This window comes from Canis lupus, chromosome 20, assembly GCF_003254725.2.
Source record: "Canis lupus dingo isolate Sandy chromosome 20, ASM325472v2, whole genome shotgun sequence".
NCBI lineage: Eukaryota > Metazoa > Chordata > Mammalia > Carnivora > Canidae > Canis > Canis lupus.
In genome coordinates, this window is record NC_064262.1 from 44,731,158 (window position 1) to 44,746,527 (window position 15,370).

The 15,370-nt window shown below is 60.4% G+C and overlaps 2 protein-coding genes across 7 annotated transcripts; one reads left to right on the forward strand and one right to left on the reverse strand.

The window, feature by feature from the left end:
* Positions 1-401: 401 nt before the first annotated feature.
* Positions 402-13,651, forward strand: CRLF1 (cytokine receptor like factor 1). Of its 5 annotated transcripts, none has more exons than XM_049098088.1 (9): positions 402-670; positions 5,312-5,593; positions 5,917-6,046; positions 6,214-6,383; positions 7,407-7,564; positions 7,656-7,824; positions 9,862-10,049; positions 10,162-10,209; positions 11,269-11,592. In XM_049098088.1, the coding sequence occupies exons 1-9, from the start codon at positions 559-561 to the stop codon at positions 11,290-11,292; spliced, it is 1,281 nt and encodes a 426-aa protein (XP_048954045.1). In that variant the 5' UTR covers positions 402-558; the 3' UTR covers positions 11,293-11,592. The 5 variants fall into 5 exon arrangements, with proteins under 5 accessions (XP_048954045.1, XP_048954046.1, XP_025313888.1 ...); XM_049098089.1 differs by lacking the exon at positions 11,269-11,592 and adding an exon at positions 10,700-11,033; XM_025458103.2 differs by lacking the exon at positions 11,269-11,592 and adding an exon at positions 13,513-13,651 and having other exon boundaries at positions 403-670; positions 10,167-10,209.
* On the reverse strand, positions 11,313-15,316 carry REX1BD (required for excision 1-B domain containing). Of its 2 annotated transcripts, none has more exons than XM_025458105.3 (5): positions 13,942-15,316; positions 13,765-13,847; positions 13,177-13,381; positions 12,184-12,263; positions 11,313-11,543 (listed from the first exon to the last, which is right to left on the reverse strand). In XM_025458105.3, the coding sequence occupies exons 1-5, from the start codon at positions 14,203-14,205 to the stop codon at positions 11,471-11,473; spliced, it is 705 nt and encodes a 234-aa protein (XP_025313890.2). In that variant the 5' UTR covers positions 14,206-15,316; the 3' UTR covers positions 11,313-11,470. The 2 variants fall into 2 exon arrangements, with proteins under 2 accessions (XP_025313890.2, XP_048954058.1); XM_049098101.1 differs by having other exon boundaries at positions 13,177-13,405.
* Positions 15,317-15,370: the final 54 nt, after the last annotated feature.

Consider the following 15,370-nt stretch of genomic DNA (forward strand, 5'->3'; position numbering starts at 1 on the left):
GGGTGGGGGCCGAGACAGGATGGGAGGAGGAGCGGGCCTGGGCCGGGGGCCGCAGGAGACACTTAAGGGGCAAAGGGCTGAGAGCAGGGCGCAGGGAAGTGGGCAGGGGTATGGAAGCGGGATTGGGGGAGCCAGGTCCCAGATTGGGGGTGGGGAGCCTGGAGCTGGCGGGGTTGGAAAGAGAGTTCTCAGGCTGGTAGGGGCTGAGTGGGGGCTTCCGGGCCGCGGGACAGGGCGCGCGCGGTGCGCGGCGGGGCGGAGGCCGGACGGGTGGGGCGCTCGGTGCCCGCGGGCGGGCGGGCGGCGGGGAGGCCGGTGCGGGGCCCGCCGCCCCCCCGGGGCCGGGCCGGGCCGGGGGCGGGGCCGGGCGGGGCCAGCGGCGCATTAGCGCCTTGTCAATTCGGCTGCTCAGACTTGCTCCGGCCTCCGCGCCCGCGCCCAGCGACGTGCGGGCTGCCCGGCCCGCGCCCTCCCGCGCCGGCCTCGAGCCCCGCGCCCGGAGCCGCCGCAGCCGCCGCCCGCCGCCTCCTGCCGCGCGCCCCCGGCAGCGCCGGCCCCATGCCCGCCGGCCGCCCGGGCCCCGCCGCCCAATCCGCGCGGCGGCCGCCGCCGCCGCTGCCCCTACTGCTACTCTGCGTCCTCGGGGCGCCGAGAGCCGGATCAGGAGCCCGTGAGTACCCGGCGTCCTGTTCCCTTCTTCCCGCCTGGGCCGAGAGCGTGCGCCCCGGGGGCAGCTGCGGGGGGAGGGGGCGCGGGCGCCACCTGGACGGCCCGGGAACAAAGGAAGGCGCCCCCAGCGCGGCCCTCGGGGCGCCCTCACCTGCAGGGCGCACGGCGCGGTAGTCCCCCGGCCCGAGGGTCCGGCTTCCGCGCCCTAGGCCTTCTTACCTGGGCCGCCCGGCCGGGGACACCCGGCCCTTCCCCGAGGGTCGAGGGCCCCGCGGCCTGGGACTCTCTGAACTCCGGGACGCGGCGGGTGCACGCAACAGCGCCCGCGGACTCGGAGCCATAGAGACCGAGGGGCACCGCTCCCGGGCAGGGGCGCACGCGGTAGGCGCGTTGGGTGCTGGTCCTGGGCGGCCCCCCCCCCAGTGGAGGGATGAGCCCCGCGAGGAAGGCGGGGCGCCGGGAGGGGGGCCGCTCTGGCCGCCTGGCGCGCGGCCCGGGGTCCCCGGGGACGCGCCTCTCCGCGGGCCGGCGCCGCCGCCCTCCCTTGGCGGGACCCCGAGCGCGGGGGTCCGCGGAGTCCTAGCCACTGGCGGGCTCGGAACCATTCCTGGCCAGGCTGCAGGGGCTGAGAGCCTCCAGCGACAGAAATCTTTGTGAGCGAGTGGGTGAGAGGGAGAGGGAGCAGGAGCCAGCGAGTCCGGGCACCGCGGGCCCAGCCTTGGTGGTTGGGGGGGGGGGGGGGCGGGGAGGCTAACCGGGAACCCACGGCCCCGCAGGCCGAGACCTCTGCCCTGTCAGGAGCTCGCGGGCTGAGGCTTCTCTGTCGCCCCACCCGAAGCACACCCCTTCCAGGACACCGTCTCTACATCCAGACCCTCTCTGGGACACACCCAGAGACACACAAAGACACACTGGCTTGTGGCCCGTCACCCTCACCCTCAGATGAGCGCACACTGCATCCCAGATGCACATTCGCACACCATCGGGGCACGCGCACACACATTCCATCCCTGACACACACACATTCGTGGTCACATACATTCCGCAGGGGGAGGCAACACAGGGGTATACACGCAGGCATTGCCTGCCCTAGACGTTCACAATCGCTCTACGCAACCCCATCCAGGCGCGCAGGTCGATGCGGGCCAGCACACATTGCTCCCCAGGCCATCCCATACTGCACAGAGATGTTTGCAAGTTTCCTGTGGTTCTCCTCCAGAAAGGACAGGGTCCGGGCACCCCCTGGGGGCACTTGCTGAAAGCCCAGCATGCCCAAGGCGCCTGGGCAGGTGGGGGACTGCCCCAGGCCCTCCTGGGGTCCCTGGCAGCTCTGCTAGGCAGTGAGCAGTGCCTGTAAAGGCCACTAAGAGTGGCTGGCTTTGTTTCCCAGCCCATAGAGCAGCAGGCAAAGGTGGTGGTGGTTGGGGGGGATTGTTGTGCGTGTGTTTTTTCCTTTAAGGGGGAAGAAATTAAATAAAAGATTCTCACACCTCAGCAATATGTTTCTACTTACGGTGTGTCTTAGCACCTGACCAGCAGACCGGTGGGTCGTAAAGTGTCTGTAGGTACCAGCGGGACAGGAGATGGGGACCCCTGTCGGGACCCCGGGATAGAGGCCACCCTCCTGCCTTGCTTGCAGAGAATCTCACACTTTTCCCTTTTAAAACACATGGTGTTCCTTTTTAATAACGGCAGTGGCTCCAGATTGGGAAGGGAGAAAGAAAAAACTTTTAAAGGCCCCAGCTCTGTGTGAAAGGCAGGGAGGCAGGGAGCAAGGGGGGTGGGGGTGGCTGTCCAAAAGCTTAGCTCAGGGATCTGCTTTGGGGAGCCTCCTAGGAGGCCCCCCAAACCAGGCAAGGGCCCCCACAACTTTAGTGGGCTGTTCCCAGCTGCTTCCACTGGCTTGGAATGTATGCATCCAGGTCCCTAGCGCCTCGGCCCATTGTTTGGGGAGGCCTAAAGGGAGTTGGGAGCCAGCTGGGACCCCAGAGCTGGGAGGGGCTGTAATCTTAATAGTTCCTAGGTGCTGCAGTGTGCTGGGCCCTCTGGACATCATGATCTCATCTCATTCATCTCCCCAACAGGTAGAACTCATTTTCCTCCCATTTTATGGAGGAGGAAACTGAGATCGGCAGAGGGGAAACCAGTTGCTCAGGTGCTCCAGCTGGGATTGGCACCCATGTCCCAGGAGAAGTCCTCCCTCTGACCTTTTCTGGTGGAACTTGGTGGGGGGTGGGAGGGGGGGAATTGGCCTGTCCAGGCCTGCCTGGCCTTGCCCTCTCGCCCTGTCCCCCGCCCAGCCCCAGGAGGGCAGCTGCAGCTGCTGGCAGGCAGTCCACGCCAGCCCAGGCCAGGCGGGTGTGGCAGAGGGGCAGTGCCCCCCAGCCAAGACCCCCCAGAGAGCCCCTTCCTGGCTAGACCACGCTGGTGGGGGGGGGGAGCAGGAGGGGGCGTGACCTACCCCCAAAGGGTTGAGAATGGGTCTGGGGTCCAGGCAGGCCTGGCCGTGACTTCCCACCCTGCTGGGGGGGCCCAGGCAGGAAGCGGTGGGTGGGCCGGGGCAGAGACGCTGGCACGCCCGAGTTCATGCCGAAGGAATTCCGAATTAGCGGGCGGCTGGCTGCCTGGGACCTCCGGGGCGGCCCCCTGGCCCCCGCCCCCGGCCGCCCCCGCCTCCTCGGCTCTGGCCCGCTCAGCCGGCTCCTTCGCACGGACGCTGAGACCTCCAGCGAGCCCTGGGCCAAGCCCCAAACGCAACTGTGATCCCAGGCTCCAGTAAGAAATGGCCCTCAAGCCAAGTTTGCCCCGGAAAATTGTCAGAGCCGGCAGGGAGAACTGTGTGCACCCCACCTCGCCCATCTGGGGGCAGTGAGGGCCCGCACAGGGCAGCCACAGGCATTCAGAGTGTCTCCCAAGGGGCCAGGATCACCCCGTCCTTGGCTGCCATCTCAGGGAAACTGGGTTACCTCCTCCCTCCCCTGCTGCCCCTTTACCCCCCACTCCTGCAGTCCCTTTTTACAGCTGCCTGGGGATCCTTTTAAAATGTAAATTCTCCCTGTGCTGAACTCTGGAATAGCCCCTCCCAGCAGGTCTGGCACTGCTGACCTCCCAGACCTCATTCCCCACCACTCCTGCCCCAGGACCTTTGCACTTGCTGCTCCCACTGTCTGGTCACTCTTTCCTAGACATTTTCGTGGTTACTTCTTTCACTTTATTCAGGTCTCAACTCAAATGCCTCCCCAGATAGGTAGGCCTCCTGGGCCATTGAGCTGCCACCGCTACCATGTGCTTCACTTCTCCCTTATTTATTCTTAGATATTTGTTCTTTTTCCTCTTGCTCCATTGGATTCAAGGCCCACAAGGGGGAGGAATTTTGAGTACCTTGGTCACCATTGTGTGCCCAGCTCCTGGCAAACTGTGGGTGCTCCATGATGCACGAATTAATGAATGAACAAATGAGTGAATGAGTCCTCGCAACTGCTTGTGGTGCAGGAAGAGGCCCCTTCCCACATGCTCAAAGAAATAAAGTGAATGGACAAGCTTCCACAGTTTGCTGGGGGCATTTGAACCCAGGTCAGCCTGGCTTAAAAGTCCCATAGGGTTGTCCTTAAAGACAGTATTTTCACTCCTCTCAAACATGTGATTGATACCATGGTGCCCACTTCCCAGATGGGGAGACTGAGGCTCAGTGAGGGGTATCAGGGACTCAGACTGTGCAACCCTTGTCCCTTATCTGGACCTTGACATCTTGGATAAAAACAGATTCCTCTTAGGTTCTAACCTCCAGAAGGGGAAGCTCGGCATCCCTGAGACCCTCATGCCTAGCTCAGTTCACACACAATCCTGTTTAGGAAGTTCACTTTCCATCTGATCTTCACAGTAGCCCTAGGGATCATGAGCTTTCTTGTTCCCATTTTGCAGATTAGGAAAAATGAATTGAAGGAAAGAACAATGATACCAAGTCCCTCAAATGGGGGTTGGGTACCAAGAGTTTGCCCCTTCAGTGCCAGCAACAGCACAGAGCAGAACTCTGAAGATTGACAAAATCTGACTTTAAATTAGGTGCCCTTTTCTCATCCGGTGACTTTGGGCAAGAGGTGATTTCTCAGGCCTCAGGTTTTTCATTCATAAAAGAAGCAGGATTCTAGTAAGAGTCAGGGCACCCCTTTTAGGAAGCATCTCCTCCACCAGGACCCACTTACAATGTGTGAGGCTCTAGCGTTATCAATCTTATATTTCTAATTAGCAAAAATAAAATGAAATTTAAAAAGAAAAAAAACCCAGAATGTAATAGTGGTTGGAACTATATGCAAAGCAAGATGTGCTTGAATCTGAATGGGCATTTATGACTGACTTTTGTGCCCACCCCTAGAGCCCTAGCAAGTCCTCGAACGAGCAGCTTGGAAAGACCTAAGTTGTGGAATCGCAGTCCTGGGGCTGAATCTTGGTTTTGCCAACCAACCTTTGCTGGTCACTTGGCCTAAGTGAACCTCAATTTCCTTATCTGTAGAATGGGAGACAATAAAAAAACAGCTCCTTTGGAGGACTGCCAGGAGACCTGGAGGTCCTGGCCTGGTGCGGAGGAGGCGGGGCTCAGGGCCACTCCATCTCAGGCCTGACAGGCACTCCTCTCTGACCCCAGACACAGCTGTCATCAGCCCCCAGGACCCCACGCTCCTCATCGGCTCCTCCCTGCAGGCCACGTGCTCAGTGCATGGGGACCCGCCAGGCACCACGGCTGAGGGCCTCTACTGGACCCTCAATGGGCGCCGCCTAGCCCCTGAGCTCTCCCGCGTGCTCAATGCGTCCACCCTGGCCCTTGCCCTGGCTAACCTCAACGGATCCAGGCAGCAGTCAGGCGACAACCTGGTGTGCCACGCTCGCGACGGCAGCATCCTGGCTGGCTCCTGCCTCTATGTTGGCTGTAAGTGGGCCCCCAGGATAAGCGGGGTAACTCTTGGGAGCAGCATCTCCCTCTGGAGAGGGGAATGAATCATGGGCCCTCTGGCCCAGGACTGAACAGTGGGCGTGCTGGCACAGGTTGAGAGGTAGGGACCTCTGGGGTGGAAATGAGAGCCTGGAACCGCCACCCCATCCCCAAGAGATTCCAGGCAGGCTGTCATGCCAACATCCGCTCTGTTCACCCTCCTTCCACTCGAAGGTGGGGGCTTAGCTGGTGGCTAGCAACTTCTCCATCTGCCCAGGGCTGATCCAGACCCTCAGCCCCCTGCACCCCCCCTTCCCCAGTGCCCCCAGAGAAACCTTTCAACATCAGTTGCTGGTCCAAGAACATGAAGGACCTGACATGCCGCTGGACGCCGGGGGCCCATGGGGAAACCTTCCTCCACACCAACTACTCCCTCAAGTACAAGCTGAGGTTGGTGGTGGCCCTTGGGTGACGTGTATGCCAGCCTGGCTGTGAGGCCTTGGCAAAGCCCACCCTCTCTGAGCCTGGTGTCCTGTCTGCGCTCCGGGGATGCCATGGGGAGGTCTGGGAGCCTGAAGGGACCTTCGTGTGTCCTTACACCCCCTCCTGCCCTGCAGGTGGTACGGGCAGGACAACACATGCGAGGAGTACCACACTGTAGGACCTCATTCCTGCCACATCCCCAAGGACCTGGCTCTCTTTACACCCTATGAGATCTGGGTGGAGGCCACCAACCGGCTGGGCTCGGCCCGCTCTGATGTGCTCACGCTGGACATCCTGGATGTGGGTGAGCGCCCCCACCAGCTACTAGGCCCACGAGGGATCCTGCGCCCCCTCTCTTAGCTCAGCTCCCGGCTGCAGCTCCAGCTCATTGGGGCTGGGAGGAACTAGGCATCCACCCATAGGTCCCCAGTCCCCTAAAGCAGCCAGGATACCCCCACTCTGTGGAGAACACCTGGCCTGGCTGCCTCCCCCTCAGCAGCCCAGGTGTGCAGGAGGGGGCCCCGGGGGAGCTGGGAGGGGGCGCCCAGGTCGGGAGGCGCCCCAGGAAGCCTCAGCCTGGAGATGGGGGGGGTGCGCAGGCGGGAGGCAGGAAACGGATGATCTGCGAGCAGAATTGGGCCTAATCTAATTAGGGTGTTTCTCAGCCCCAAGCAGGCCTGTGCCTTAACCCTTTCAGACCCTTACTAAGGCCTCAGGGGGAGAGGCCAGACCTCCGTGCTGCCCATGGGCTCCCAGAAGGATCCCCCAGAAGGCCTGTAGCCACCCCCCACCCCAGTCTGCTTCCTGCTCTGCTTCCTCCAGTGCTGAAGCTGCAGTGGGCTGGTTCTGAGCCTCAGTTTTCCTTCTGCACCACCAAGGCTGTCATATTGAAAACCTTTGTAAAGTAGGAAAGAACTGGAGGTGCAGGTGGGCAGTGGGGGGTCAGGAGGAGCTTCCCAGGGGTCTGGCAGCCTGCTGGCCCCCTGGCCTCCTGGGCATAATAATAACAATGTCATCAACCAGGCCGTGTCTGCTTTTACATAGCTCCCTGAAGATAGGATTATGTTTCTCCTGTCACAGATAATAATGGTGATAACAGCTAACGTTAATTGAATGCTTCTAGGTGCTGAGTGTTTCCCAAATATTATCTAATGTAATCCACCCGTCCTGAAGGGGGAAGTGGGAAGAGGGCAGAAGCGAGGCAGGTGCCCCCTAAGCCATGTGCTCTGAGATTTTAACCGAGCCGCCCCCCCCTCCCCCCGCCTGGGTCCAAGGACAGCTGAGTGATTAAGTCCTGCCCTGCCCCATCCATCCGCCCATCTCTCAGTGACCACCGACCCCCCACCTGATGTGCATGTGAGCCGAGTCGGGGGCCTGGAGGACCAGCTAAGTGTGCGCTGGGTTTCCCCACCGGCCCTCAAGGACTTCCTCTTCCAAGCCAAGTACCAAATCCGCTACCGAGTGGAGGACAGCGTGGATTGGAAGGTGCCTGACACCCCCACCCCCTACCCCATCCCACCCCGAGCCTCCCTCCCCCCCGCCCCTGCCCCGTCTCTGACTCTGCCATTGCCACCAGGTGGTGGACGATGTAAGCAACCAGACCTCGTGCCGTCTGGCCGGCCTGAAGCCAGGCACAGTCTACTTCGTGCAAGTGCGTTGCAATCCCTTTGGCATCTACGGCTCCAAGAAGGCGGGGATCTGGAGCGAGTGGAGCCACCCCACGGCTGCCTCCACCCCTCGCAGTGGTGAGCACCCCACAGGCCTGGGTGGTCAGGACACCAGTCCCAAAGCAGCCAAAGCCTTCATTTCTTTGGTTCCTCCAAGAGAGCGGAGGTGTCAAATTGGTGGCCCTTAGGGGCCAAATGTGGCCCTTGGATCCATTTTCTTTGACCTGTCATTTGAAAAAAAAAAAAAAAGTCTGACCTCCTTGCAGACATTTAAAAACAGGAAGTCTTCACACAACTATCCTAGGTTTCCTAGAAAAATTGATCGTCTAGGAAATGTTGGGGCACCTGGCTGGCTCAGTCAGAAGAGCGTGCAACTCTTGATCTCCGTGTTGTGAGTTAGAGCCCTACGTTGGGTGTAGAGTCCTTAAACATAGAATCTTCAAACAAGGAACTTTAACAGGACACAGTCCCCACCAGCCCCCATCACTCACCACCCTCACTCTTGAGTTGCCCCATCCCCACCTAGCCCATTTTGGCCGCCTGTACCCGCTCCTTAGCCCCTAAAGCAAGTGAGTTTGAGACCTCTGCTCTGCTTCTGAGGCTGATCGGCTGCCAATGTTTCTTAGGATGGGCCTTGAGTTCCCCTCCTGATCAAGGTAGGGGGAGGGGACCATCAGGAGCCTGGGTCTGACTTCCCTTGCCAGCTGGGGTTTCTCTAAGCCCATGATCCTCCATCCTCTCCATTATGAGATGGCATGAAATATGTTAAACATCTGACCTCAGCTTTTCCATCTGGAAAGTGGGTACAATAATCATACCAACCTCGGGCTGTTATTAGGGTTCAATGAGATAGCCCAAGAAAGTGCACTCACTGTGGGTGCCCTCTAAGTGTTTGCAGGTGGTTACTAAGGCTCCTATCTCCTGCTCCCCCATGGCTTCACCTCAAAGGAACCTCCTTTTCTCAGTGAAGATACAGGCCCTAGGATGTTCAGCCGCCCGCTAAGGTCACACAGGGATTCGAATTGTTTCTTTGAAGTCCGGGCCCATGCTCGTGGGATGACGGGGAAACTGAGGCGCAGAAGGGGTCTCAAAGCCAGACAAGGGCAGAGCCAGGCTCCAGCCAGTTCCCCAGCCCCCATCCTGGGCCCCTCCAGGTTCTGGAGGTGGGCGGGATCTAGCACGGCCGGGAGGGGCCTGCGCCTTGGCCCCTGCTCGTGCCCAGCACCTGCGATTCTTGCACGGGAGCCAGCAGGCGGCTGCGTCCGCTGGAGAGGCTGGGGAGGCCGGGGGAGGCCAGCAGGGGCGGTGGGGGCCGTGGCCGTGCCAGGGCCTGTCAGCGGGTTCCCGGCGTTATTTATGACGTGAGGCCGATGTCCTTATCTGCCGGCCTGCTAGGGGCTGGCTGCGGCCGACAGCTGGACCGACAGGCCGGCCTCCCACCTGGCCCTCCCAGCCCACTCCCCATCCCACTGGCTCCGGCTCTCAGGCCAGGCCCCTGCCCCCCCGGGGGGGGGTCTCCTCTGTCTCCCTTCATCCCTCTGTCACTCTCTTCCCTTTTATCTCCCTGTGTTTTTGCCTTTTTTGGTTTCTATGTCCCTCCATACCCATGGCCTCTGTCTCTGCCGGCTTCAGCCCTCTCTTGATGGCGCCCTTTCCTGTCCCTCTGCATTTCCTTGGCCGTCCCCCATTTCTTGGGCCCTCCCCACGTCTCCCCCTCTCCTTGTCTCCGTCTTTCCATCTCTCTCTGTCTCTCCGACTCTCTCTCACTAGTGGCGCGCTCTCTCTTTCCCCGTCCCTTGCTCTGTGTCTGGGTCGCATCCCTCTGGCCCTGGCTCCTGTCCTTCTTCCCCTCCCTTTCGCTCACACCTGGCTCAGGCCGCGGGAATCAGGTTCCTGGAGGAGCCATGGGGGAGGACCCCCTCCTTCCCCGCCTCCCACCTCTTCGGGGGCTCAGCTGGGCAGCTGGGCCGGGCGGTGGAGAGGACCCGATCCCAGAGACGCCGGGAGGGAGGTGCCCCAGGGGAACAGAGTCCCGCCGAGCGGCGGAGCCTCCCTCTCCTGCCCTCGCGCGCCCTCTGCCGGGCGCGCCGTGACACCGCCGCTCCCCCCCACCAGAGCGCCCGGGCCCGGGCGGCGGGGCGTGCGAGCCGCGGGGCGGCGAGCCGAGCTCGGGGCCGGTGCGGCGCGAGCTCAAGCAGTTCCTGGGCTGGCTCAAGAAGCACGCGTACTGCTCGAACCTGAGCTTCCGCCTCTACGACCAGTGGCGAGCCTGGATGCAGAAGACCCACAAAACCCGCAACCAGGTAGGAAGGAGGGACCCGCGGGGCGAGGGATGGAGTGGTAGCGGCAGGGAGGGAGGTGGACTGGGGCGGGGGCAGGACCGCAGCCCCCAGACACCGCCTCCTTCCTTCCAAGCACAGGACGAGGGGATCCTGCCCTCGGGCAGACGGGGCACGACGAGAGGTAAGGGGAGCCCACCCCAGCTTGGTGGGTGGGCAGGGAGGGAGACAAGGGCCCCTCCTGGTGGCCACGGGCCGTGGGCCCCCCACCCTCAGCCTTAGAGTTGCTGAGATGGAATCCCTTTCTCCATCTCTTATTTATCAGCATTTACCTAACACCCAGTGATTGCCTGGTCCCTCGGACTTTAGTCTAGTAAAAGCATCTGACCCCCCATGATGTCCAAAGTGGAATGTCATCCTCAGGAATGAACACACCCCAGTTAGCATGTATGAGCACTGATTGCATGCTCACCCTATGCCACAGTACGCCCCATGGGACAAACAGATATTCTTATTTCTCAAATGGGGAAACCAAGGCCCTGAGAGGGGCAGTACCAAAGGTCACCAAGCTGAAAATGGCAGAGCCAGGACCTGAACTGGGGCTTCCTCAATTGCTCTGTGGTACTGGCCCCTCCCAGGCTCCCTGCTTAGGTTGGCTTCCCCTCTACCTGCAGGTCCTGCCAGATAAGCTCTAGGGACTGGGGCCACCCTCCCTGCTGCGTGGAGACCTGGGGGCTGCACCCAGACTGGGGGCTAACTCTGTACCCTCACCTCAGGGCACCCAAGCACCCTTGGCTTGGAGGAGCTGGGGTGGGTATTCTGAGGGTAACAACATCTCTGGCCTCCATGTGAGGCCATCCTTGGGTGCAACTCCAATGGGGGTGTGTGTGAGAGTTGGCTAAGCTGCCCAGAACCCCTGCCAGGGCTGGGGGTGAAGAGGGGTCATTACTCCCCCCCCCATCCAGGACCCCTACAGAGTCTTTTTAAATAAACAAGCTATTTAGGTGCCCTGATTGTGAAGATGTTTGGGGCTGGATTGGCCCAGGGTAGGGGCTGTGGGGTTTAGGGGTTTAATGACCCTATGGGATTGGAACCTTTGCATCCCAGAATTTCAGACTCTCCAAAATATGAAATATCTGGTTTTAAACTCACTGGAGGTTGTGATTCAAAACACCAGTTCTACCATCAGGGAGTGGGGGGTCTTGCACCTACCATCCCTGGCGTTGTGGGGCCTCTTTCCCAGGGACGCCCAATCCCAGCACCCTAGGACAGAGACAGTGGAGCAGCTGCAAATGAAGGGTCCTTTATTGTTGGAGTCACAGCAAATTCAAGGGCGGTCAGCAACCTGGTGGAGCGTGACCCCAGCCATCTGACGGTCCAGGGGTGGGCTGGGTGCCATTCAACCCATTTCCCATATCCCATGGCATGTCTCTGGGAAGCCACCATCACTCGGCAGATTCTGCATCAAACCTAAGGTCCTGAAGAACCTCGCTGATCGCTTCCATGGTTTTAATTACCCTACAAGAGTGGATGGGAACTATAAATAAAACCCAGATGGGGCGAATTAGCCACCACTGCGCAGCTCCTAGGGGGCTGCGGCAAGCCCCAGGCCCTCCTGCCTGCCGCCAAAGTTCCAGGCAGCACCAGTGGCCAAGAGGACAATTTGGATGCCTGGGAGGAGGGGTGGTCTGCGGATGAGAGTGGGCAGAGAGAAAAAGGCATCTTGGGTGGGTGCCATCCGAAGGTTGTGCTGTGTTACATAGCAGATACTGAATGGGAGTGCAATCCTGTGTGCCAGGGGGGAGGATGGGTGCTGGAGGAAGGAACGTGCAGGTCTGTGTCTGGTGGACCTGGGCAACCATGTCCCAGCTCTAAGTCAGTGGGATTGGCATGTGTGAAGGTGCCCAACTGTGTCCCAGAAATGCACAGGGAGTCTGGTGTGAAATTGCAGGGTGTTGCACTGGGGTAATGTGTGCTCTATGTCTGGGAGCCACCAGGTAAGGACTCCAGTGTGCATACCCTAAGGATTGTGTGCACGTTCAGAGGGTCAACCCCGGATGACCAAGCCAACCCCGGGGCACTCCTGGCTGGGGATGGGTGCCTGGAGGTGTTGCTGCGCAAATCTAACACCACCAACCCACTGGGAGGGAGTGCTCACTTCATCTTCAGCTGGTGCATCTCCAGGGTGTTCTCCTGCTCAGTCAGCTCTGGTGCCCCCATCAGCTGCAGGAGGGCCACCTGGTATGGGTAAGAGGGAAGATGTCACAGCTGGCAGAGTCCCTCCTCTGCCCTCCCACGCAGACACTGAAGCACCCAGAAAGGCAGCCAGGACTGGGAATCTCAAGGGGCGGTGCTTTGCACGGTAGGGGCTCCGGAGGACGACTGAGTGGGCGGGCCCTAGAGTTAGTGGGCGGGGAAACGTGGGTGTGGCCACATGAAGGCGGGGTATGGGAAGGGCGGAGAAGGCTCAGCCAGGAATTGGTGACGGGAGTGGAGCAGGCCTGGGCCTCATAGTCCCAAAGATGCGGCAGGGCGTTGTTATAATCCCAGGGTGGAAGTCGGCCAAACACCTAGACTGGGATTGGGGTCTCCTAAAACACCGTGGCCCGGAAATCCCAGTTTAGAGTGCGATGTGGGCGGGGCTTCGCGTGGGCTTGGTCTGGGAATAGCGTGTCTCGTCCAGCATTGGCTGTCGGGCCAGAGTAGGCGGGGCCTTGGAACCCCGGGGGAGGAGTGGGCCCAGAACCTAGGCTGGGATATAGGGTTACTCAGGAGGGGGGATACCGTGGAAATTCACACTCTCCAATCTGCAGGGGGCTGGAGGCCCCGGCGTGAGGCAATGGGAGGAGCCAAAGGGGTAGGAGCGTAGTGGGGGCGGACTCTGGGCAGAGGGCTGGGGCTGCAGGAGGGGCTGAAGTGAACTCGGTGTATCCTGGGACCAAACAAAATCTGAATGACCTGGAGATGGACAGGAGGGGTCAGGGCACGAGAATCCTAAGTGAAACCTTAGTGGAGTTTTGAGGTGGGGCAGGAGGAAGTGGTGTCTGGGGCGCCGGAGGGCTGGATTCTGGCCCCTGCCCCATGAGGCACACAGTGGGCCCCGACAGATCAGGCACTGTGTAGGGTTACAGGGGCTGGGGTGGGGCCTCACCGTGGCCAGGCGCGTCTGCTCCAGCTGTTGCAGGCTGCGCACGTGGCTCGCAAGCAGCGGCTGTCCTCTGGGCCCGGCCAGCTCGGCCTCCACCGCCAGCACCTCCCGCGAGGCGGCGGCGAAGGCCTGGGTCACCTCGTGCACCGTGCTCCGGTAGCGCGGGAAGTCGTGGGGCGGGCCGCTTCGCAGGTACTGGAGGTGGCCTCTGCGGCAGGTGGGGGTCCTGAGGCTACGCCCCCCAGGCTCTCAAGCCCTGCACCCGCACTGACCAACTGAAGGCCCCCAGGAAGTGTCTCTGGACCCCAGAGTGTGGAGGACGCTTTCTGACTCCCGCAGGGTAACCGGAGATGGGCCCACTCCTGCCCTTGGGGAAGGGAGAGACGCCACGCGGAGTGGCCCATCCGGCAGTGGGGCCGCGCCCTGGGTCCCAGAGGGGAAAAGCAAGGATCTGGTCCCCCAGCGAATGCCGCCCCACCTCTGACAACGCAGCCGCACGGGGACCCAGCTCCGACCCCAGGCGTGCCCATCCCCGGAGCCCGCGGGGGGCTGAACTCTGCGACCCCCGCCCACCCCTGCGCCCGCACTTACTCCTCCAGCCGGCGGAAGGCCTGTGCGCGCTCAGCCTGCAACTGGTGGATGCGCTGCACCAGCGCCCGGATCGGGGCATCTTTCTACGGAGCGGGGGGCATGGCTGGGGCATGAAGCCGGAGCCCCCAAGTCTGCACCGCCCACCCCGCACCTGTTCCTGCTGGAGCCCGGGCTCACCCAGGGCCACGCCGGCTCCTCGCGCTCCGGGACACCGGCAGCTCCGGCAGTACCGGGTACCGAGGGGACAGCGGAGTCCTCCACGGCCTTGGAAGTGATCATGACTGAGCAGCCCCGGCCTCGCCCAGGACTAAGGTGTTCCACTGCGCCAGGCGCCCCCTGCAGGCCCGGAGGTCCCCCCACCCCAGCCTGTGGTCCCCAAAAAGGAAACCTGAAGATCTCGAAAAATAAGGAGTTAAGACAGTGAAGTCTTAGGCTGGACATGCTCCACCCATTCCCCTGCTTGTTCCCGTTGAGGGCTTTTTTTTTTTTATCGTGCTTGTCCTTGAATGTAAGGCTCTGTATACAACAGGGCTGTCCCTAATCTGTATACATTTATCCCAACATCAACTTCATTTCAACCCCACATCCTGTGCCCACCCAAATAAAACAGGGACCCCGTGTGGCCCGTGATTGCCTTTGGCCCAGGTCGTGATCCCTGGGTCCTAGGAGTCCTACATTGGGTTCCCCATGGGGAACCTGCTTTTCCCTCCGCTTATGTCTTTGCCTGTCTCTCATGAATAAATAGCCTTTTTAAAAATATAAAAAAGAAAACCTGAGAGGTAATTTTGTCATCTAAGGTAATAGCTATGACAGGATTTGAACAGAGGTTCCAATACTGGAGAGCCCAAAAGGCAGGAATCCAACGGACTATTTAACAAATATGGCAGGTACTGTGTGCTCTCCTCAGAAATGACCTGAAAAGGACCTGTGTAAAGGCTGAGAATCTAGGGTAGGGACAAGGCCAACGGGGTCATTTTAAGTGCAAAGCAGGCCTCAGGCTTTCTGCTGGGGATAGATTAGGTAGTTTGAGCTTTGAGAAGCTTTTCTCCAGGAATAAATGTGGGAAAAGACCAGAAAGATGTTGGTGGTCTATACCCCATGGAGCATGGAACTGTCGACAGGGAGACGACTCGTGGAAAAACTGAGACCAGCCTTTAGCAGGCACTCCAAGTCTCAATGGTACTACAGTATTGTTGTCCAGGCCTGGGTTATCATGACACCAAGTCCAAATCACCTTGAGACAAATAAAAGCCCAGGGCGTGACAAAGCTCACAACTGTCAGGTGCATCAGCTCTAGTTTTATGAACACAAAAGGTCCACCCCTCCAAGGCTCATGTCCTAGGTCTTGGGTGGGGCCCAGGAGATCTTCCTGGTCAGCCAAGAACAGAGGTTTTACCCCAGCTGGAATGTTTGCCTGCCCACCCAGTCCTCCATGGCATAGGAATGAAAGTCATGGAGGGCCCAGCCAGTGACATGGCTGATCTGCAGTCATAGGAGCCTGGGCTGGGGGTTCTTTATTCCCATTTATAGATGGATATGTGGCAGAGGGCTGGGACCATAGCACTTTATAGATGAGACAACCAGAGCCCAAAGGACACAGGACTCT